Source organism: Melopsittacus undulatus, chromosome 2 (assembly GCF_012275295.1).
Source record: "Melopsittacus undulatus isolate bMelUnd1 chromosome 2, bMelUnd1.mat.Z, whole genome shotgun sequence".
Taxonomy (NCBI): domain Eukaryota; kingdom Metazoa; phylum Chordata; class Aves; order Psittaciformes; family Psittaculidae; genus Melopsittacus; species Melopsittacus undulatus.
Genome location: NC_047528.1, coordinates 78944943 through 78970147, shown reverse-complemented (window position 1 = coordinate 78970147; position 25205 = coordinate 78944943). Strand labels below are relative to the sequence as shown.

At 41.3% G+C, this 25205-nt stretch overlaps 1 protein-coding gene across 4 annotated transcripts in view; it reads right to left on the bottom strand.

The window, feature by feature from the left end:
• The window catches only part of CNKSR2 (connector enhancer of kinase suppressor of Ras 2), a 214287-nt gene extending 196851 nt beyond the window's left edge, over window positions 1-17436 (bottom strand). For all 4 annotated transcript variants that reach the window (XM_034074520.1, XM_034074521.1, XM_034074522.1 and 1 more), the window contains exon 1: window positions 16990-17436. In XM_034074520.1, coding sequence (XP_033930411.1) covers window positions 16990-17053 — 64 coding nt within the window. In that variant the 5' untranslated portion in view covers window positions 17054-17436. The remainder of the gene's footprint in view (window positions 1-16989) is intronic.
• Window positions 17437-25205: the final 7769 nt, after the last annotated feature.

Genomic DNA, 25205 nt, shown 5'->3' with positions numbered 1-25205 from the left:
AAAGTACATTTTTTCCACTTAATTACAATTTTTTTTCTTTTAAAGCACTGCATTAGTGACTACTGCTAAGAAGAAAAGACATGGTGATTAAACGTTTCATGTCCTTTAATAGCTAATCTGAAGTGCTAATGAGTGTTCAAAACATGACAAAAATGTCAATTGTTACAGAGCTCTCCACACTGTGGAGTGATGAATAAAGTTGACTTTTTTGTTTTGCTTGAGTCAGAATCAGAACATTGCAGACCTGGAAGCTTAAGTGGCAGTTACAGAGAGTTACCCTTTATGGAAGTGTCATACAGGACTCCGCAGGTGCCTCAGCTTCCACCTACCTACCAAGGAGGCTTTATGACTTCCCTGGGAACACACCATCCATACTTCTGTACAAGGGCAACCATCAATCTCATAAACCTATCTCTAATTAAGAACACAGTATTAAACCCCTTGGCTTTCTGAAGATTGACCAAACTGAAAGAGGTTTGTTCGTTAACCATGAGAGTTTCCTGTGCCCTGCCTTTGGACACAGGCCTGTCTCATGTGCCAGGTAATTTTACACCCTGCAACAGCCTGGTGCCCACACCAGTAGCTGCCAAAGACAGAAGCAGAGAAAGCCTTCTTTTAGTCCCTCTACCAAAAGCACAAAACCTGTTCTTCCCTGTGACCAGACTTAGTGCATGGTAAATGCCATAAGCATTTGTCATAATATTTTACCATTATGAAATAAAATGGGGGAAATAGTGCATAGTTTATTCAAGACACGTCAGACTAGTTACTTCAGTTTTCTGTAATTTCTATGTTATGCTTCTTTTCCTACCAGTCTTGGTATTTTAATATCATCAATCCTTTTATGCAGACTCAAGAACAGAAAAGACTTATTCTTAAACTGATGATGTCATTTCAAATTTTCCTAGAGAAAGTCCATAAATACCCATGAAAACCTTCCTTTAAAAGCCATCACAAATACTAGTGCAAATAAAAGTTAGAGTTTACAAGAATGTCAGCATCTATTTTGACTTTAATAATGAGTACTCTTCAGGACCTCAACCTATATTTTGAGGATGTTTTAACACAGAACATACTATACAGACTCACCAAACGACCTATTGGTCTTTTAAAAATTCTTAAGAGTCTTATTATGACCTGACTCATAATTGGTAACCTACTGAGCAATATGCACTGAAGCCCTCCTGCCCTTGTAACAAATGGGTTGCAGATCCAGCCCATAGCCACAGAAACACCAGGTATCAGTGTTTTGCCAAAGCTTTGATATTCCTCACACAGCTTCAAGGAACTTCAGAAATAGGTTTAGGTGCTGCATTTGTTTATTTTTCATGAGCACAAATGTGTTTTGTAGTGTCTTGCTTATCATTGTAGCAGTGATAAGCACTGTGCAAGATCAAAGTAGACCTACAGTTTATAGCAGGCAGGGATTTTACACCAAAGAGCTCCCTTTGGTGTTTTCCTGCTCAAAATCATTTAATCAGATAATCTATATAAAACAGAAAACTTGCAGTACTCCTCTTTCTCCTTCTAGTCATACACTGCCACCCTCATGTATGACAAACCCGGTTATATAGAACCTACATTTACAGAGCCTAAGCCAAGAGGCACCCATCCAGTTGGTTTCCATCACCATGCCTCTCCCAAAATACCCCATTATGAACTACAAACACTCTCTTTCATCCTACACTGAGTCAGAACAATGGCAGATCAGGTGGCAAATCCTGACAGCTTCTACTACCCAGCCAGAAGTGTGCTCAATCATCACTGGGCTATCAGCTCTCTCCCTTCAAATAACCTACCCAATAATTCACTTTACCTTTTCTGCTGTGCCATTCAGGTTGTGATGTCCCTGGGGAATGATTCCCTGCTTAGGGGTGAAGAAAGGTACCTACTCAAGCCTTCATCTATCCCTTCCTGTTTGGATACGAGAGGTTGGTCTTCATTTTTAAGACTCTTATTTGCAAAAGATGCCAACTTATTCAGTCAACAGGCTCAGCAACAATACACTGAATAGAAATTTTGTTTATTAAATTTTAAGCCACTAATAATTACTTTTTCCCTTTTCAAGGTGCTACAGAATCTGCACCAACATGACCACCGAAGAATTTGTCAAGCGACTGCTTGACATCTGGGACAAAAGTTAGTGGGGCTGTTAATACTCAGTACACCCCACAGCTTCTGGCACAAGAAAAAGATAGGAGGAAAAGCAGGGTATGCATGATTTGTTTAGAAGGTGGCTCCATTTCAACAGCCAATCCAGCTTCCCAGCTGGGTGAAATTCCTCAGACCTCCAGGTCTCAAATCAGGAGTGACAGGTGGCATGGCAGTCTTCAAGTCCCACCTGCGCTCACTCAGGTCCGTATGGAAGAGATCAAAGCAGTGCAATGAGGAGACCACTGGAAAATATACAGGGCTTCAAATAATCTGAAGGGCATCAACCAACACCGAGTGCCTTAGAAAAAAACAGAGAATCGTGCATCTTCACTAAAAAAGGCATTTTTCCTGCCTAACATCTTTTAAAAAAGTTGCTAGCAGAGAGAAACCATGTTGTAATGATTTCTGTATTTAAAACATATTCCTAAGCTTCATGTATCAAACAATATGTCACTCAACTTAGTCTTGCCATAAAGCTGAGGCATTTACACACACAGAACAAACTGTATCTTATGATGCTAAGCAAGACTGAAAATGTTTTCTGTGTTAACGATTAACAAATCTTTGTATTTCCCAATATCTAAAAAGCCTTTATGTCTTATTAAATAAGTTCAAGACATCAGTGACTTAAGAAATCAACATCAACAAGAAATAAATCCGTCAAGTGCAAACAATTTCTGCGTACCAAGCAGGATACATGGAGGGTAATATAATGTAGTTGTTTTAATTAGCTGGGCATATAAAGCTGTTACAAAACAAATTGCTTTCACTGAAAAAAGCAAGCAGTTAGAAGTGCGCCAGCACACTTAAAGTAAAGATGACACAAGGCATTCATTTAACCTCCTCCCTCTCCTGTACTGAAGAAGGAGCAAGAGGCCTTGGGTGACAAGCAGCCCATTCCCCTGCTGGTGAAATACGGGTACCTCCCTAGAAAGTCCAACAGTACCATCCAGCAGCACCTGGGAAAAAAATCACGGCATAAGGAACCATTTTCTGTAGTTTCGTTCATACACCTGAGACAAGAGTTTCGTACAAAATGAAATGTAGGATTTTTAAGGCCTTCCAGTACTGAGTACAAAAGTTTTGTTAGTCAAAAATGGCGTCATGGTGGTTTAACTGAAAACAGGACAGATACCCACAGCAGTCTGCTGTTCTTTTGCATAATGGCTACACAGTTTCAGTACCAGATATCTCAGGTTTTGGCTACTTGGTAAGCATCCTTGTATTACTAAATGCAGGGAATTTTATTCATTACTTGTTCAGTTTTGTTTTTCTTTTATTAATCTTATGGAAATATTTGCTCATTAGCAAAGGCAATTTCTTATTCCCAAGGTTACATCTCATACCACATGGCTCCTGAATCAAGCACTTATGATATAAATGGAATTTCAAAAATGTTACAAATACAATTTCAAAAATGAAAACCAAATTTAATGTAAAACAAAAGTGACAATCACAGAATCACAGCATGATTTGGGTTGGAAGGAACCTTATAAAGGTCATCTAGTTCCAACCCCCCTGCCATGGGCAGGGACACCACACACTAGACCAGGTTGTTCAAAGCACCATCCAAACCTGGCCATGAACACTGCCAGGGATGGGACATAGACAACTTCTCTGGGCAGACTGTTGCAGTGCTTCAACAGTTCTCACAGTAGAGAACTTGTTCCTAAAATCTAACCCAAACCTACCCTCTGTCAGCTTAAAGCAATTCCCCCTTGTCCTGTCACTACATGCCCTTGTAAAAAGTATGTATAGTAGGTTTTTTTTCTCATCTCAAATTACTCTGCTTTCAGCATTACACATACGTATTCCAGCAGCATTCCCACTTCCCTCCTACTTTGGGCTAGAGGTGCACCCTTAAGAAGGGCTTTGCCTTTTCTCCTCCCCTCATATGGGCCAGGGGACACATAAGAAACATTGATAAAAAAACTATTGCACAGACTATTAGCAGAGGAGTTACTGTGCCCAGACCCACTCATGCATATAAAGACAGAAATTCAGTGCTTGAATTTAAGACCACAGTCATCAAAAGCTGCTCTTAATCTTTCAGGGCATTACTGCAGACAGTTTTGTCTGATCAAATTAGGATGGAGACAGACCCATCCTTGTCTCCAAATCCTGTTCTTCCTAATGCCACCCTGGGCATACCAGCCACACATACACACACATGCACATGCACACTAGTCAGAATACTCAGGGTATTTAGGAGCACAGGGAACGTTATGCTCCAAACCCTTGCTCCCAGGAATATTTAAAGATTCTGGACAAAGTGAAGAACAAAATACAAACAGTCATGAAAACAAAGCTGAGAATCCAAGATTCCCCTTTGCAGCTAAATGGGGATTTGCTGGACAGTAGTTCCTTATTTTTAACATGGTTTTGGGAACATAGATTATAAGATTATTGTATGAATGTTGGACTGTTCCCCTTCAGTTCAAAACATGTCATTGTTCTTGGATGGGAAACTCTGGTTCTCAAAAGACAAACATCTCTTCTTGCTTGTTTCATTAAACTGGAAAAAGAAAATTTAATTCAAATTAAGAAAACTCATATTCAAACAGATCCACTGGAGAAAAACAATTGATATTTATGTGCTGTTGCCACTTTGCACTCATTACAAGGGCTAATGTTTTGCAAGACACATCTTTTAAACCTTACTAAGCTTATTATTTACTATCTCCTGACAAGCACGACTTCATTTCAAGAATTGGCACACACCCTATTGTGAGAATCTATTCTTTAATACCGTATCTTAATTAAATATGCACATTTAATGATAAAAACAAAAGCTAAAATTCAAAACAAAATAAAAAATATTCACCTGACTAAACAAAGCAATTGGATTACAGTGCACAGAGCAAACTTAAATAGTCACATATGCCACAGCAAAAAGTCATTCAGGGAAGGGGGAAAAAAATGGTAAGCAAAAAAACCAAGCAGATAACTCTTCATAGCTGGCCTTATCCGACCTCTCTGAACTCCCAGCTAGTTTACTCCCCATCTGTCATAATAACTTTTAAAGGGAGTACATTTAAAAGCCTATCACAAGTTCATTCAAGTCAATTGTTCTTAGGGTGCTTGATTACATGCAAGACAAGTGCGTTCTTCTAGAGGAGCTCTACACGGAATTCTTTTTCTCAACACTGAATGCTGATTTTTACCATTAAATCATTTATATTTTATCATTTTGTGTTGTACCACAGCGACAAAAAATCTTAAAATAATGAGCAGTAAACAAAAACAAATGGCCTCTTCAGATTTAAATACCTAATCATGCCACTAAAAAGCTATTTTTGTTTGTTTGACCATTTTTAAATTACTGTAATCTGGAAGCCATTTTCTTTCTAGGGAGTAGTCATAACATTTGACGTTACTGAGATGCTTTGAACTCAAAAACTTGGAGCTCCAGCTCTGTGAACTGCAGTAACACTTTCAAAGATTCAATTTTTTTAAAGAAAAATTAGATAAATTTGTAATTTTAGAACCAATTCTATCATCAATTGAAACTAAATCTTGACACTCATCAATCTTTTGCTTCAGAAGTCTCAATTTAATTCTTTCTTGAAGTGAATTTTGATGTAATAAGATTTATCAAAACAGTATTCTGCAGGAAACTCCTTACAGTATTTGAGAGCACTAAACGAGAGGTTACAAGCATAAGTTTTACAGTTTTAATTCTTAGAATAAATACAAGTCAATTACCTTGTAAGAAGTAGACCACAATATTGAACACACATAAAACGAGGAAATCTAATGAAATGACAAGACAATATTACAATTCTCAGGTATTACTTAATTCTGCCTGTTAGTTGAATTAATTTCATACATATGCAATGGGAGAGTTACAAACATGTTCATTTTTTCTTTGGATCGAAAACAGCACCATTCTCACCAGAGCCTGCAATATATTATCAACTGAAAACCAAACATTTTCTAAAATAAGAGTCTTTGCTCTTCTTACTTTTTATGTAATGGATTGGGCAGCAAAGTTTTTATTCAACTTTTCCTTCTTTTCAACTAGAAAATGAATTTTCAGTTACATTTGGGGGGGTTGTTCTAATTTTATTTGAAGGAATGCATTACATATCAAAGTTGTATTTTCAATTTTCTATTACACAAAGCACCCATTCTCTAAACAGGAATTTGGGCAGACCTGCAGACATGGAAAACATTCAGAATACTGGCATCTAGCAGACTCAAGCCCCTGTCCCACAATCACCAGCATTCAGAAGCCCAGGGAGCCACCTCCAGCACACTGTTGCACCGTGCTTCAGAAAGCAGTGGTCTCAGGGACAGAGATAAAACCCTCTGAGCTGATAACTGTTCCATAGGCAGTCATTAATTGTCCAGTCTGTTCAGGTTTACTCATTCATACCTTATTAGCATTAGTTACCTCCAGTTCATAACTGAATAATTCAGTGTGGCTTATAGTGAGATGAGGAACAACAGAGGGGAAGAGAGAAACGAGGTGATGTCCAGATAAGTAACTGAAAAGAGTTTCACTGACCAAGACAGAACAAGAAAAGTGAGCTTCTTGTAAAATGAATTTGTAAACTCCTAGTAAATGAAATTACCTTTAACCTTCTGCAACAAATTTCCATTTTTATTCATCTAGCAAATAGTTCATGGGGCATATTTTCATAGAAAAGTGATCTTTTTTATCTTGTGTTTTGTTTTCCCAAGACCTTGGGTTAGTAAACTGGGAAGACCATTTTCAAATACTGACATTTCCATTAAAAAGATGGTGAGCACGCCTGCATTAGCTTTGCCACAACTCTTCAGCAGTCTTATTCAAGCCTAAATAGTTAAGAACACCCAGTCCTTCATGTACAAGAGGAAGGGGAAAAAAACCACCAAAACCAAGGAAACATGCTAATCTTAGGAATACAGAAGTTTCATGATAGCATGTGCACCATTTCACTATTTTGCATGCTCCATAGTTGCAAGAGGTAGTTTCATCCCAATTCATGCAGGCATTCAGATGCTATGCCAGTAATGTAATTTGTTAAAGCAGGCATTTAAAACAATTCTTTGAAGGATATGAAATATCCAGTCCTTTTAAAAACTAAGTTTATTTGCTCTCAGGGAGTCCTGCCATATACCTAACTTTCTTATTTTTCTAATGATAAACTGTCCTCCTCCCTTCAAATGCTCAGATTTGACACTTATATGGAAATCCCTGAGGTGCAATGATTATGCTCCCAGGCTCTCTCTCAAATCCACACGCAGAGCGTGACAAATTATTCACATTACATTGAGATCTTTGACTCAGTTACCAGGGCTCCAGAAATAGGTTTTCGACCACAGACTGCATTAAATAGTTGAGATCTATATGGTTTAAAACATACAATGAAATAAGGGCTAAAGTAATGAAAACTACATCTGATTTTGAAGTCCAGAGCCCAACAGCAAAATTACTGATCACAGGTATTCTCAAGAGGACTTGTGGGACACAACACTCAAGACTATACTAAAAAACTTAAAACAGAAACTTAAGAAACAGTAAATCTCCACACTCTAGGTTAAACTAACATATAGTTAGTTTCCAAATATTTTGAAAAGGGCAATAAACCCCTCTTTGAAAAGCAGTAATGACTACTTCATCACCAAGCACTTACAAAAAGTTTGTAACACAAGCAAAAGAGACTACAAACATTAAAACACAGTAATACATTGGTTTTTTTAACTTTTTGTTTTGTTTCATATCAGCTCTGACAAAACAAACCCCACAAAAAAGAGATATGCTTCCTCTTTTAAGAGAAATGGAGACAAAGAGCACACAGTTCTATCCATGAGAATAAAGCAACAAAAAACAAGCCAGACAGAAGTCAACCAATGCTGAACACTCAAGAAAGTGCTTTTTGGATACTTCACCCCATACAGCCACACTTCAAACAGACTAATCAAGAAGAAAACTGTTATTTGTTTGGTCTTTACAAGATGTACACAAAGCAGGACAAGTGTAGATTCACAACAGCTGACTGCATACAACATGAATTATTTTTCCAGAGAGCAACTTCTATTTTGCATTCAACAAGTAGCTCCACCACTATTTCCTGACAATACAAAAAGAAGGACCACAATGGCACTGCACCTTGCAAAACCAAATACCAGCTGTGTAAAAGCAACCAATAAAACTACAAAGCCGTTAAAATAAGAAAGTCAGGCACATGTCAGTAATAGATACCAGTGAGGGGAATTCAGTTACAAAGATGTTAATTATTAACACGGAATTTAATCTGGGTGCTATAGTTAAGTCTCCCACTATTATGAAGAGCGCCAGCAAGCCTTCAGGAACCATGTCTGGTCAAGATTTCAGGTTGACATTTCACTAAAAACACTAAGTAAGTTCTCTTGTCATTCCCATGAAGGGTTTCAATGTTGACTCAGAGGGAAGAATGTCATCTAGTGAATTACTCTGACAACACTGGCATGTCCCACCTGCATTTATTTACCTGGCTCATTATGCAGAGGAAGGTTTTCTTCATCTTCTTGTGGACTTGAAAATTATCAGGAGAGAAAGGAAAGAGAGAAGGGAGGGAGGCCACGGAAGAAGAATCTATTTTAAAACAGGTAATTTATAGCTGTAGCTATTGGCAACTGGGGGATCTGGCCAAACTAAAACTAAATTCTACACTTTAACAAAACCAGTAATAATATAAACTTCTGTAAGGCCCACAATCATCCTCCGTAGGAGGCAACAGCCCTTTAGAGGTGACCCAGCCAGCTGCTCTGTAGTATCCACGGTGATGTTCATCCTTCCAAACATAATACAGACAAGGAGTAGGTCCCAGCATTACCCCGACTCATGCACAATCTTAGTACAGGAAGATTTCATCGCACTGGTGTTGCTAGACCAAACAGCACAGCCATGGACCCATCAGTGATACCTGAATTCAGGTGAAAATGGCTTACATGGTTGCACCACTCAGCTGCACCTCCACTGACCATCCACAGCTGACAGCAGTAAAATCCTAGCAGAGAAGTCTCCACAGCATTCACAAAGTAAAATTCAGCATTACCAAATAACGACCCTGTTCCACTTATATTAGTGAATGGTTGATGCTGATGTGAATCTTAAACCATTTATTTTAGATAGCTACTTGAACCTTTAATTTAAAGGCTCAATTAATTTTCATCATCTTTTTGCCCTCTTCTTCACACAACAGAAAATGTATAATACAAAACTATAGTACTTTGTACCCACTAAATTAACATAATACACTTCCGCTGAATATAGTTTAATTACAGCTTACTCTTGTACACTCATATATTAATTAACAGTTTACTTGGAAATTCCCACCATATGGTACTGTAGCAGATGTTAATCATGTAAGGCCAAACACTTTGAAATTACGGTTCTAGGCACTTCATCTGTGGTACCAAGTGCCTTAAATTTCTACTTAAAGGGTAAACTGGAAATGCCAAGCACCCCACAAGATCCCATCCACAGCTATTTTCTCAAATAGAGTATTACCTGGCAGATAAGGGGAACAAAAAGGGCTAGATTTTCAAGCCTCCCTTGCTTTAAAATTACTTGATATGGATGGTGCTGATTTCCCTCTACATAAGAAAAATGCCTGCACTGGAAACCTGAAGGAAAAAAATCATTTAATCTACCAGATTTCTGCTAAAGCTGAAATACGCTGAGGGCAAAACACGTGTATGAGTGGATACTCATGTAGTGTTCCAAATCTTGGGTACACCAGACCAATAGACTTGTGTCTTCCAGCCCTTAACCCTTCAATTGCAGTAAAGGAGCATTATGAAGAACAGCAGATGCTTGCTCTTGGACTGTCAGCTATTTTAAATTTAAGAGCAAATGTCCCAAAAAAAAGAAATTAAACTCCCTGACCGTGCTGCAAGTACGTTTATATGGCAGTTGCTTTCCTCTGCATTTTGACCTATGGTCCTGTAATATGGGCCTAATATTGGGCTCCTACAATTCTTCTTCTGAAAAAAATGCAACTCATCTCCATCTCCCTACTTTGCCATTTTAGAAAAGGCAAAAGCATTTGAAAAGCTGGAAGAGATACATGAAGAAAATGTGACATTTAAGAATTTCACAACACAGCCCTTCCAGAATTGGATTTTTTTTTTAGTAAGATATTTTGGAACCCTTATTCTACAGCATTTGTCTTGGTAACTATTCACCTTCTAAACTGAAGGCTTAAAGTTTTCATTAAGTAAATTATTAAGCAGTATGATGGTAGTACAGTTTTGTTTTATTTGGATCTAGAAATCTAGAGCTAAGTTATCCTGCTGAAGGTAAGTACTTGCTACAGGTGATTGTGGATATGATTATTCTATGTTTTAACAAGGAAATGGTAACTTCTTAAAAAAAAAAAAAAAAACTAAACAAAAAACAACCAATAAACAAACCAACATATGCATACAATAGAAGCCTGAGGAATGAGCCTTCTCTTTATCCTGACTGCATACCTTTGAATACAAGCCTATACATGAAAATTTTCTCAGGATACAGCTTTTCCCCATTCTCCTGGAAATCAGTAACAAATATTACTATTTGACTTTGAGAAATCAAGTGCAATCAAATACTCCAGTAACTTCACTGAGATTAAATGGTTATCTGTACTTCTGAGGATCAGACAGAAAGGCCAGACCATTTGCCAGTTTCAGTTTTTGAAGATAAAACTGCCTGTTTTATTATTGTCAGAGACCTAAAAGACCATTACTTGAAAAGATTCTAAAAATGCATCTGTATATATATCTCAAAACTCTCATCTGAAAAGTGATCTGGTTTCTGTTGCTGCCTTGCAAAATTCTTGACACCCATTAACCAGAAAAGGCATTTGTAAATTGCTTGCTTTAATACTGCAGTGTGCAAATAAATCTGAATAAGATCAGAGTATAGAGCTTTGTTGAACTGTTGCAAAAAACCACTTGAGAAAACATATTGTGAGGCCATATTTAAACTAACAGATGTTTCAGAAACAGAACAATATGTTCAAACAAAATAAAGGTGTAAATGGGCAGTGTTAAAATTGCTTCACAACTAGCACATTAATTTTGGTACTGAGTGAGATCACCTCGTCTAGGAAAGCTCCCTCATGAAAAGATCATTAATTTAGAAATTAATTCTCATGTTATGCTTAAAATTTGGCTGCATGAATTATTTGCAGTGTGGCTGCTTATGTAACATTGCCTTTGCTATGGCAACACCCAGGCTGTTAGGCTTTGGCACATCCCAGTTGCAACTGCAGTTTCATTTTCTGCTGATAAACAATGGCAGAAGAGGTCTTCTAATCACAAATCAAGATGCCCCAAAACACATCCCCATGACTGATGTGGTGGCCATCGATTCTGCTAAAATGCCTGATGTCAGAAGGGCAAGCGAAAAGTGAGAGATCCACAGGAAAAATAAACACGCCTGAGACAGAGATCTCCCAGAGCTGCTTTCACTACAGTTTTAAAGCTAAGAGTCCTTGAAAGTTTGGAATAGCACAGTTTGTCTCTTGACTATCTATCTTTGTACAAGCTCCCCTCTCCAAAAAGACCCCCAACTTTTTGCCTTACCAAAATTCTTATTACTTCCTTACAAATTGAGTAACTATATATAAATTAAAAAGTTTGTAGTGTTCATCGAAATTAAGCTCCAGCTATGGCACTATTTCCTATTTTTCTGTGACTTTTCCACAGTTTTCTTTGTTAGACATTACAGTAAAAGTCATACCTCCATTTAATAGCATTGCCTCAAAGCTAATGGAGTATTATATGCACCCTCCGATACTGCAGAATTTCAGTTTGCTTTTCTTGGGAGAAAAAAATACCTAATGCTGACAAACTGTAATACACCTGATCTATTCCACATATGGCACTTAGCAATGACTGTTCATGTTGATGACTATTCTGCAGCTCATTAGTCATCTACACAAGCTTCACAAAGAACTAAACTTTCAGAATCCAGGCATTTTTCATAATCTTAAATATCCAGCTTTTGTCTTCCTGAGACAGCTCAGCCTTTTCCATATTATTTCTAACAGTCCCATTTGTTAAGGGGGCCTGCCAAAAGCAATATGAAGGGAAGTAGCATAAGAAAGCAACTTTAACTCAATAAGCCATTGAAAATAAAACCTAAAAATATGGACAAAACTGAAAGCCCAAATGAGGCCCGTACTTACGTGCAAGCACACCTTTTCCCTACCATCAAGTAGATGCTCACCCTGTGTAGCATTATAGTTCAGCCTACACTGCAGAAAAAGCTCTCTCCTAAACTCCGTCCAAAATACAGTCTTCTTCAGAGAAAGCCAAGGCAAAAAAATGAGGTAGGTCTGATAGTGACCCTGTACACAGGAGCTATCCTTACTGCTTTTAAGACCTACATCCATTTGCCACATCCTGGCACTGTAAGAGGGTTTGTGCCATCACCGATGAGCTTCCCTGTTGGTACCTAATGGCTCAGGAACTGCAGTAGGACCTGGGTGCTGCCACACAAGTCCTAGGGCTCTGCACATGCAGGCACAGGAGTGAAAAGATCCCCATGGCAACTTCTTTTTTTCTTTTAAAATCATCATTAAGTATTAGTATTTTGTTTCAGAGCATTCCCACAAACTCTTGCATTTCCTTGACGAGTAACAAGTAACTCCCATTACACCAAGCTGTCAGTAGCCCAAGATGATTCCATGCAAACACATCTGCTACTGAAAATGGCCATGAACTCCTGTACATAAAGAGCAGACAGAAACTCAGTTCTTAAATCCATGTAATATTCACTCATCCAAATGGGGAACTTTTGCACTCTGATTTCTCTTTGCTAGCAAATTCATGTTTTCCTCCTCTTTCCCCAGTCCTTCTAAATATTTACACCCTTCTAAATGCTCGTAGAGTAGACTTTATAGAGGTTAAAAACTCCTCAGCATTAGAAGCCCTTAGAGCAACTCCATGTCTCAGATGTCAGCTTCTTGAGTATGACTACCATTACAACACTTTAAGCTGTATGAGCTTACTATAAGCTCTATTAGTTGTCACTCAACAAACAAAAAAAAATATTTAGGCTTTGTTAGATAAAGTAATATTGATTTTTCCACGTGGATTGCCTTTTTGAACAGTGTCTGCCATTGAGAGACTGGTACTGAATTAAAACTAGAATACTGTTAAAAGCAGCAAGTCCTTATCAAACTACAGCCATTATAAATAACCTCGGACAAAAGAAGTTAAATTACAAGACTCAGTTAAAAACATCCTGATGTTCGGAAAGTAATTGCATGTCTTTGAGTTTGCTCAGCACCTTAGAAATCTAAAACGCATCTGACAAGTTATCTTCCTGAGTCAGTTGAAGCCATGACGTCCAACAGTGCTCACCTATGCATCATGTCAACATCTTGCAACGCAGCAGTGGAATCCACGCATGCCCTCCAAACGGGAGGCAGAGGAGGTGATTGACATAGTTTCAACTCACTGTTCCATGCACGGCCTTTAAAATTAGTACTAAATAGATGAAAAGCAAAGTAATACACAGTTTGAATCAATTTAAATATTCATTTTCTCCTCCACATACAATATGCCATCCTGTGGGAGAGATGAGCTAATCCATCTGCTCTTTTTCCAGCTCCATGACAATTAATCTTCTGTCAGTGGATTCATTTTGAACCATCCAAAAATTCATGCGCTGACACAGGCTCTGCTCATTTTGTCCTTCAGGTTTGCAAAGTTTTAACTGGCACTTCAGTCCACAGCTTCTTATAATACATATTTTCACAGGTCAAAATTTAGGTAGTCGCTTGATTGCATAACCAGCTCCAGGTCCAACTCTGTATCTCAGCAGCCTGAGAGTCCGTAGGCTGTTAAAGGATCCACCGAACAATCATGTATATCAAGGAATTAAAAAATGAAAACATACTGGAGACACTGTATTTATTCCATGAACACCCACGGTGTTGAGCCTGCTCCCTAACCAGCCACCCAGCCCAGAGCTTGGCATTTTCATCTGACACTTTCAAGTAGGACAGCTTCCCCTGTCTCCATTTTTCACATCTTTTAATATGAGGCCCGATGCTTTATCACTGCCCTGAATATAATGCCACTGAGGTAATGGCTCTTTTGCCTAAATAAAGAGTTCCAGACGGGGCCTTTTATTGCAAACGTTTAGGTCATACCAGCAAGACCATCACAAAAACACTGAGAGCAATAAAATCCAAAGTGTTTCATTTCCCCTGACTTTCAGATAACTGTAAACAACGTTAAGCAGTAGGATTTTTCTTTTTCAGAAAAGATTTCACTTTGAACACTGAAATCTATTTTGAAGAATGCTCTTTACAGAGCTGTTCTGAAGCAGGGCACTTGCTTCAACGAAGGGGTTAAAACAAGAGTTCAATATTGATAATTCTGTAAAATAACCCAGGAAGTCAGCAAAATATTCTTGCATCTTGAAGTTTAATGTAATTTATGGAAATGAGACTTGACCGCTGCTAATGCAAAGACCACTAATGCACTAACCCCAAAGTTCTCATGACAAAGACATGTTCATGCTTTGCAAATTGAACTGTCTTGGGTACCTCTTAAACCACAAATAAGCTATTTTTGAGACTTTCGGAAATGTAATTTCTTGGAGACAATGTGTTTAAAGCAGCAGAAAGACATTTTTTCACCTAGATTTCAATAATGTTTGCAACACTACGAATGGTGAGGAAAATTAAGTTGTTGCAGCAAAGACCACTTGCCCTTACACACTCCTGTCTTCCCTCCAAGCTGGGTAATACACAGGCCATCAGACAGGACTGGACTTGCCCCAGTGGCTGGTCATACTCATCTCCAGGCTCAATTTTGGCAACTACAGTACCTATCAAGGTGGTTTTCCTCACACAGTGCTAGTAAAAGGCAGGTGCTCTCTCTCTACCTCACTCTAAATGAAGCTTCATCTGCAATTCAGGATACAAAATGAAGAAAGGAAAGCTTGAGGCAACATATACATGTTTGCTCGGTAAAAAATAAAGTACTCTGGAGAATCAGTTGAGCATTTGCAACAAAATAAACAGGTTAAACACTAAAAAGCAAGCTTTGCAATCCTAAACCTAGGCACGACTGCAACAACTGCTTTTCTTGTAAAGTTCTCTTAATTATTTTTAAAATCAGATTTACAGCTCTGTGTGTCGGTCATAGGTTTCTAACCACAGCCTTTATCCAGCCTCGCAACTGTTAGTGTTATCATTTAGTCATCCGGTTGTTTTTAAGTAACTGATTTTATATTGATGCAGTACAAAAGCAGAATGTGTGCTGCACTTCACCTGTCACTTATGAAAAGTATTTGATACATTACATTTTTCAAGTGTTTTAGAAATGCACTATCTGCAGTTTTTTTCTGCATTCCCAAAGTATGGGGGAGGTATCTCAGACACCGATTTGAAAAAACTCCCAAGCACTCTTCTTTATTCTTTTTCTTTTCAGAAATAAAAATGTTGGAAGCTAAAGAGCTGTAATAAAGCATCCTGAAGCTGGAAGAGATTTACTACTGATCATCTGTGGCTCCTTCAAGTTTCTAATTAATATTTACTAATTTCTTAGGATATGAAGCACCACATTATTCTATTATTATTAAGAATGCCTCAGAAACAGCAAAACTATATATGTTGCTTAATATAATTATAACTAGACAGCTATAAATGCCAGGATTGAATAACTGAAAACATATGCTATATGCCTGAAATTTTAAGGATGATGAAACTGTCACATTAGTAGCATGCAGCATGTTATAAAGAACTCCCACAATGTAGCAGTTGTTCAAAAGTTGTACCCATCCGGTCATTCTATCTTTATAAAAAGATACATAATACTAGATGGTGATTTATTCAAAACACAGCTGCAGCCTAATTTCAAGGTAATTAAAAAAATAATAAAAAAAATAACCACACCACAGAAAGCCCTTTTGAAATTGCGGTGTTAAAGCCATGTCAGTGCACACAGAATAACAGGAAAGCATTGCCAGAAAGTCCAAATTTTATTCTCATTAGACTTTATTTGGAGACGACAGGTGAGGGAGCGGAGGGGCAGAGCATCAGCATAAACACGCTTCAGCCCAGCGGACTCGTCCAGCCTAACATAAATCATGTCTCTTTAAATACCGCCCCTGGGGATAGGGACGGGAACGGCGACCCCCTTCCCCACGCGTGGATGCCCCGGACCCGGACGAAGGAGCTGGCTGGGTGCCCTCTGACCCCCCAGGGGGTTTCACGGCAGCGGGGGGGGGGGGGGTTGGGGGGGAGATGGGGGGGGCGGAGGGGGGTGGGGCTGGAATGGGAGAGGATGAAGGGGGGGGTATCCCCGGCGCGCGTACCTAATCCCCGACCCCGCCACCTCTGGAGCCCCCCGCTCCCACCCCTCCTCCGGCTGCAGCCGGGCCCCCCACACGGGCGAGTGCCCCACGTTAGGTTAAACTTTTATTTCGCGAGTCATTTCGCAGCGCATCTGCCGGGGGCAGCCGGGCTCGCTCCTCGCATCCCTGCGCTGCTGGCGGGTGGGGGGGAGCCCCATCGCCGCAACGGGGCCGACGCCCGCGAGGGAGCATCCTGGGATCCCTGGGGAACAGCCTGATTCCTGTCCGTCCATTATCCCCCACGGTTTTACGGGCCCCAGGGGGTCAGCGGCCGCCCCCCTCCCACTGCACCCGGGGAGAGAGCGGGAGCGCGGCCCCGCGCCCCGGGGCAGCCCCCGGCCCCCTCGTCCTCCTCTTCCCTTCCCACCCTGCAACCGAACCGCGGGGGAAGCCGGCGGAGCCGGGAGGCGGGACCCCGGAGCTGGGGAAGCCGCGGAGCTCTCCGCACCTGCGGGGATGGGGTGTGGGGGTGCAGTGATGGTACCTCCGGCGCTGCTCCTCACCTTTCATCCAGTCGACGACTTGGCTCGGCGACCACTTACTGACGGGCTCCATGATGAGGGCCATGGGGGGCTCGGGGGCGCGGGGAGCGGGCGGCCGCCGCTCTCCGGGCAAGGGGCGAGGCTGTACGGAGAGCAGGGACCGCGCTGCCCGGAGCCCCGGCGGCGGCGGCAGGAGGATGAGAGAGCCGCTAAATCCTCGCTTGCCTTCGCTGCGCTCCGCTCGCTCGCCGCCTCTGTGCCTCTCTGGGGACTTCAGTTCATGTTGCCGGCTCGGCGGGGAGGGGGAGGAGGAGGAGGAAGGGGGAAGAGGCGGTGGCACGCTCTGACGCCTCCCGCCCCCGTGGACCCGCGGGCAGCGGCGGCGGCTCCCGGCCACGCCGAGAGGTCGGATCCCGGGAGGCGGCGAGCCGAGGGGCTGGCTCCTCTCCGCTCGGCTGTGCCGTGCCCGGCGACTCCCACAGCTCTCCGCGGCCGCGGCTGCCGCGCCGGTGTCTTTTTCTCCTGGCGGAAATGACGAGGCGGCTCCTGCCACCCGAAAATACCTCCAAGTGAAATGGGAAGCGACACCCGACGGCCTCCCGGGGCGGGGGAGCGGGGGGGAAGGGAGGGATGACTCGCAAGGTGCCGCTGGGGGAGGGGGGACGGGGACTGGACCGGGGCGGTGGCAGCGCCGAGCACCTGCTCCCGCCGATGCAGGGGCATCGGGGATGTCTGCGGACAGCGCTAGCAGCGGCACCAAGCAGGGTTCGGGATTTGGGGTCTGTTGGCTGCTTTAGGGACTTTTTTTGCCTTTCAAAAAAGCATCGGTGCGTGGGCGGGAAAAGTTATTTATTTATCTATCTATTTATTTATTTAATTTAATTCTTTTGAGTAAAGCCCCACTGGAAAACGGCTGTAATGTGATGTGATGTGACGGACAGTGCCGTTGAACGCCTCCGTGGGGCCGTCCCGGCGGGTAGCACTGATGGGGTACCTGCCTTTGGCCGGGGACTGAGGAGAGGAAGAGGAGGTGATCTGCACCTTGCTGTTTGGCCTGCGTCACCCCGGGGACGCAGCAATGGGGCAGCTGGAGTAAGACCGTCCAGCGGAATCGGGGTGGGCACTGGGCAGCCTCCGCACGGAGAGGGTCCCGCAGAGGGCTAGCTCTTTTGCCCTGGGTATCCACCACTACGGTATGGTGGCTGCGGGTGTGTAAATCTACCGTCTCTGCAGCGGACCGTCATTGCTGGAGCTGTTCATCCCGTTGTGTGCCCCTCCAGGCTGCATCATGCTGCAGGCTACCCCGAGGGAGCAGTTCCCACAGATCCTGAGCCAGAACATCTGCTTGTAGGAATCCCTCCCAAAAACAGGGCTATCCCTCCTAGTATGGCTGTGGGTGCTTTTCAAGCACCCAACCTAGCAGCCTCAGCTCTCTGAGGAGGCAGCGGCCCCCTCCCCGAGCTCCGGGCGGAGGATAAATACCGCTGAAGGGTGTTTTCCTTCTAGGGAGTTGGCCAGTGCACAGCTTTGCCTGCATTTGCATTCACCCTGCTTTTTCTGCCAAGGCTGAGGAGACGGCCATCAAGATGTTCCCTCTGACGCTGTCGGCTGCTGAATGCCAGCTGCTGGCGCTGACATTTAATATCTGTACGTGAGGAAAAAAGAGGATTCCCTCAGCCCCAAAGTGGAAACAGGGAAGGAATTCCTTTGCATGGCATGGGCAGCGACAGAAGCTCACCCTTTCGGTACATGGGGCTGAAGTACCAGCAGTGACGAGGGCCAGAAAGGCACTCACAGGGTTGGTAACACGTCTCCTCGGAGACCCAGGAGGAGCCTCCCTAGCAGCATTAGTTAGACTTCGCTTTTAATGGTTGTATTTATGCTTGAGAAGAAACTTCTTTTTCCTGAAAACTGGGGCTTACACACTAACTTTCCTGTGTTACATTCCTGCCAGCACACTGACTACAACGCAGTCTGCTTCTAACGAGGCTGCATTACCTGAAGAGACTGAAACAATAAACCCCACTTGCAAATTAAGGCTGACTTTTTTCCCTATGAAAGGTTTGAAAGGTATGCAGAGCCCTTATATACTGGGTTATTGTTGTTGAAAGAGCGTGACACAATTTTAATTAGAAACCAGTAGTTTGAAAGGTTTAGAAGTACATACCCAACATCAAACTGAAACCTGGCATATAATTTATAACACCATTGTGTAATTCTCACTGTGCTGAAGAGCTCTTAATGGCTGAGGAGAGGAGAAGTAAGCTCTCAGTGTGTATGTCTGAAGCCCTATAGTTCCTATTTATGGCATACACTGTCATCCCTGTAACTTGCCAGGGTGATCTGTAGCTGAAGTGAGTTTGTCAGTAAAGCATCTGTGACCCAGTAGTGTCCCAGTAGACAATAACTATTACTCTTAAATCCCATTTATAGTGGTTCTAGCAAATTACGGAATGACAAAAGGGAGCTTACACTCTTGCTTCAGTAAACAGATGATGTTTTGAGATGGGATCTAATTACCTTTACTGTTCTTCTCATAGAGAGTAACCATCTCATAAACACCAGGGTAAATCCCACCTTTTTACTTAGTTCTTGTTTCAGCCTCACTAAAGGATGTTGGCTTGGCTATAGTGGGGAGGATTTGGCTCAGTATGAGTGATGATAATATTATCCAGCCATGGTATTTAACTTGATGACCTATTACAGCAGTGAATTCTATACTCAGGACATGTGCTACATAAAAGTATTTTTTTTAATTTGCTCTAAATTTATTACTGCCTGATTTTATTATTTTCTCTTTCTAGGGTAAGGAATCAAAAGGAGAGCTGAATGACTTTTCATGCTGACCTTCTTAAATGACAGTATCTCAGCCAAATGCCTTAACTAAAGTCTTTTGGCTGTTTTCATCTTTTAGTTTAGTGGCCCTCATTTTGCTGTCACACCTGCATGAGTCAGGCCTTTTATGTAAAGCATATGGGGCAGGCTTCTGCAGCGATGCTGAACTGGAGAATTAGGTTCTAACTCATCTTTTATAATTACTCTGGTCCATATAGTACATTAAAAATTAATGTGTTTAAATATATATATGTAAAAATATACATGTCCCTGTTAGATAAGTCTGAATATATTAGGTAGTATATGTAAACCTAAGTACACAGTAAAATTGAAAGAAATATAATAAGAACAGGGATGAGTTTGCAAATGAAGTACAAGCATGAACCCATCTTTATAGACTACATATTGGCTTAAATATCCATTCTCCAAATATCCATGGACATGGATGGAGAGCTTCAGCAGATAGTTTTGGACATACACACCTTCCAGATCAGCACCTCAGCCTGCAAGCTCACAGATGATGTTGCCTTTCTGTCATGGCACGTTGTCAAAACCAAAGCTCCCCAGAGTTCAACTGGCAGGCATAGCTGCTACAGCAATACAAATTGTAAATACTGCCAGTAAATAGTTCAAGTATGTCTAATAATATTCTTTTTGTGTCTGTTTAATTAACTAGGATGACTCCTGAAGTAGAGCACTGCTCAGCCTGAATAATGGTGGCAGAATTAGACCCAATTTCTAGCTTGAGTCTAATGCCCACTTGAGTGGACATTTGTTTTGTGTATATGAAGCCAGACTCTACAATGGGTACCAGCAGTAGGTACAAGCATAACTGTGAGTTCCCCGGAAACTTCATGGACTTTCTACTGGCATCTCTAGAAAACATATGAGATGCTCAGTAATGACAAGTTGAAATCTTGCCCTGAAGCTAGGGAAAGAAATTTAGCACTCAAAAGATGTTATTTCTGGTGCTGGATATTAAAGTAGATTCTTCAAGAGGAAGGAAGATGAAAACAAGTGGAGGTAAACTAAAGCTGAGGTCTAATAAACCCAGTTGGATTAAGAAAAACAAAACAAAAACCAAACGATGAAAAGGCCAATACTTTTGTCAAGTTAAGAAAGCTTGTTTGTGTTTTAGCAGCAAATAAATTCATGATTTTTACAAGGGAGGCTTAATTTTAATACTCAAGCTCTTCCATCGCTATTAGCTACAAATATCTGCTTTGGATGCTGTACCCTCATTACTGGAGATTATTTTATTCCACAGCTTGGGACAATGTGTAAAGCGAGTTGCTACTTTTAGTTGCTATCAAAGACACTGGGCTGGTTCCTTGGCTGATAGGGCTGCCATCTGTCCTATGTTTCCCAAAGTCTTTTTGCCTTCAGAGTGGTGTTTGAGCTGATGCCTCATCAATGCAAGGATTGCTGTCCTGTCAGGGACAAATGTGAATGATGGGGACAGGGAGGGAAGTAACATAGCCTTGATTCCAGTAGGCCATGGGCAAAGTCCCATGAGGAAAAGTCCAGAAGAGGTCCAGAAGAGGAAGGTCCATGGCAGAGCAGAGGTGCAGTGAGGTGGTAAGTCTCTGAGGAGGGTGAGGGCAGGGTAGATCAGGAAAGTTTAGAGGAGTAAAGAGGCTTAGATGGGGCCGCGGATGCAAGACAATTCAGAGCAATGCCCTGAACTGACCAGTTGTCCCTGGCACTGGAGCAGCAGGGAGGTGTGAAGGCCCTGGGGTGGAAAGGAGGCACATCCTGGCTGTGATAAGCAGATCTGGGGGGGCTCTGTGGCCCACCACCACACTGGCAAACAGCTGCTGCTCACTCCCCTTCAATGGACAGCTTCTACCTGTTATGACAGAGGCTAAAAAGACACTCAGTTAATTTGGGGCCAGCACTGAGATCTCACTGTTTCCTCATTTCTCACCACTCATCTTCAATCTGCCTGAAAGTCAGAAGTCCTTTAAAACAGTATTTCAAAAGCAAATATCTTGCCCTTAAAGTATATGCCTTAGATCCTTGATGGTTTAATTTGACATAAATATGGCGGAAGGGGATGCATTTCATATTGTTTTTTTGTAATCAGAAATAAAAATCATAATTCCCCAAAGAGGTTTAATAATCTAAAGTATTCAGAACTCAATTAAGGCTGTTAACAGATTAGAAATTAGATTAAAGGTGGCTAAAGGGTAAAAATTCAAGGACTTCAAACACCTTTCTTAATACAAAGGCTCTTAAAAAATGAACAGGCTGAGAATTTCCCCAGGAAATTCCTATAATTTTAATTAGGTTTCTTCATTTAAAATAAGAAAGGAGCCACTCCATACACAAATCCCACTGCCTCTCTTAAACAGTGGACTAAAGCAATTGTCTGCTGAGACCTCCTCCTTTCTGAGGTCTGGGGGGTCATGCAAAGACTTAATCAATTTTGATGACCAGGAGGGTCCACCCCGACCATCTGACATGCCCTCCTGCATTGATGCCTGCCAAAGAATTTCTCCCAGCCTTTCCCTCCTTGAGGGAAATTATCCTTCCTGTGATCATATCTCTTCTCCACACCAAATTGTCTCCATGTTTCATTTTGTTCTGCATGGAGTCAAGTGCCTGGTTCATTCTGTCACTGAAAGGAACAGGAATCCCTGGCAATGTGACAAGTTCTTGTCTTTCTGCATCCCATGGCTGCTCCCAGCTGAGGTCTGATGCAGCTTCTCACTGCCATGAAATGCTGCCATGTGGTAGGTGTAAATCAGAAACAGAGACGCAATGGAAGTGTCCTTGCAGATGCAAAGGGCTTTTCAGGTGTGTTACCCACTCGGCTGGAGATGTGGAGGAGCTGCATTCTCAAAAGAGCAGTTTTCTGTTCCTTTGTGAAAATAAATACACATAGGTGGGCTTTCTTGTTTTCTTTTTTTAGGCACAAGCTCGAGGAGGCTGTTTGTTTGTTCAGCTACTGTGCTAGGCTAAGGCTGCATCTATGATTCTGTGACATATGCCCTGCTTGAAACAATAAGAAACCCAAGGGAAGTGTCCTTCTTTGCTAAAATTATCAGAAAAAGATTTTTAAAGAAATAACTACTAATTATTAACATCAGGTTCCCACTCATTATTAGCATCACAAATGTAAAATGGCTGCCAACAAGAGTCAGCTCGGAACTCTCATTAGAAAGAAATGTCACAGTTTATTCCTGGTTATAAATGCGATTTTATTACCTTTGGAATGGTCGGGTGGTTGGCTGAATGCAAGGGGTGGCTCCCCTCGAGGTATATATTTTTACTGATGAATTCACATTAGTGAAAGAATAATAAATATCTGATAATTTTCTAAGCAATACTGAAAATAAAACAATATTTAGAATTGCCAAAGAATGTAGTCATCTAAATTGCACACTGGAGTACAAAAGAAAAAGAATAATGATATGGTAATATAAAAAGGGCAAAATCATAATGAGAAGGGACATTTGTCACTATACTCAGAAAAGCACAATCTGTCTCCCCGGTAATTTGGTGGAGTACAGAAAGTATTACATGCCATATTACAAGTATTGCATTTTATTTCTGACTTCAGGAAGCATTGCCATATGTCTTCAGATCAGACATGGCCTCTTAAGTGTGGCATGTTCTTTGTTCACACTGTGCGGGCTCCATCCCACTTGGACAGTATTTATGCCAAATAAATTAAAGCGAGTATAAATCTTCCAGTGCCACAAGACTTCGTATCAGCCAGCTTTTGTGGATGAAGTGGGCAGGAGCAATTCCGTTCCTAATGAACAGGGAAACTTGACAGATTTGCTTTATTTCCCAGACCTGACAACTTTCTCTACAAGCTATTGTTACAGAAATAGCCCCGACCTTCCCAGACTCAAGAAGTGTTTACTATTTTCAAACATATTTCACAGGAAAAGGCAAAAAGACACCTGTTTTCAAATATTCCTGGTGTAAAGCAGCATATCTATGTTACAACTAAATACACCCTGATGTGCACTGGTATTGCTGTGGTTAGAAGTTATTTAGGATCTTGTACATTCATGTGAAACTTCTTTTTTAAAGCTTGAGATATTGGTGACCTGCTCCTATGAGAAGTTCTTCCTGGTCCCCACATTCTCCCTGGAGCTGTGTTGAGACTGTGCATAGGCATAAAGGTTCGTCCATATGCTGTAACATTGAAATCAAAGGGAATTTAGGGAGGCTGATGGTCAAATCAAAATGATGCCTACAGAACAATATTAACCAGATTACATGTTAAACTTAGAGAAATACGCAAAGTGTTCAGATATCACAGCAGTGCTAGAGTTTGGAATTTTGTATACCACCATGCCATTAATGTTCATTTTGTACTGTTATTTACAGCTGGACCTGGTTAAAGCATAAGCAACAAGGATAAGGCAGAGGAATCTTGGTTTATGAAAGGCAAGTATGAAGAAATTTTTTTGGAGAGAAGGAACTTTTCTAGTATCAAAGAATTGTTATAATGAAGGAAAAGTATAAGTATAGAAAAAACAATGGATCAATGTGAAAAGGTGATGTTATAAGAGGAGTGAAGCAGAATGACAGGGATTCCACAACAGGAAGCAATGCAGTTATCAGAAGAAAATATTACAGGAGACTGAAAAACAAGCGTAAGAGGAAATAAAAGTGAATGAATGGCTCAGTCTGTAGGTACAGTTAGAATTAAGGGGTGTGTGTGTGTGGTTAAAAAGTAAGAAAGCAGTGAAATAGGAAGATATGGATGAGTACTGAAATTGGGAGGAAATAAAGGAGAAAATGTAAGTATATTATCAAATCCAAGAGATCCAAAACATGGACAGGTTTTAGGAGAAAAGCATTGTAGGAAGTCACATGGATTGGACAGGTTAGATTTGAAATACCCTAAGTGACTCAGCAGGAATTAAGCCATGGTAAAGGAGTCAAAATAACTAGTCAGAGAACCAAGAAAGTTTGGTTCTCAAAACGTGCCTAGATTAAGTGCTAAACAAAAGCCTTTTTTGTTGTTATTTTTCTTATTCCTTGGTGGACTAGAGCTAATTAATTGAATTCTGCTGAATTAAATGTGCCTGGCTCATTCTCTACCCCTGGTCTCAGCTACTACAGAATGTCACACTTCCATAGCCTTGAACAGTTTTTACCTCCAAAACCAAGTGGCTGCATGCAGCCTGCGTATTTTGGATGGTTCCTGGCAATGCTATCACCCAAACAGACCTTGGAACTTGTTTGGGAAGTATTAGCTGGCATAGCCCAAAGTTGTGCCAGGGAACATCTGAGCAGTTTGGTAGCACAAGCATTCTCATACCTGGAAATATTCCAAGACCTTTATAGTTTTAGGGCTGAGGTCTTAAGGATGGAGCCTACATTCATACCACAGGCTCTGGCATTGCTTTTCTGGTCAAGGTTCTTTCTCTGCTGTA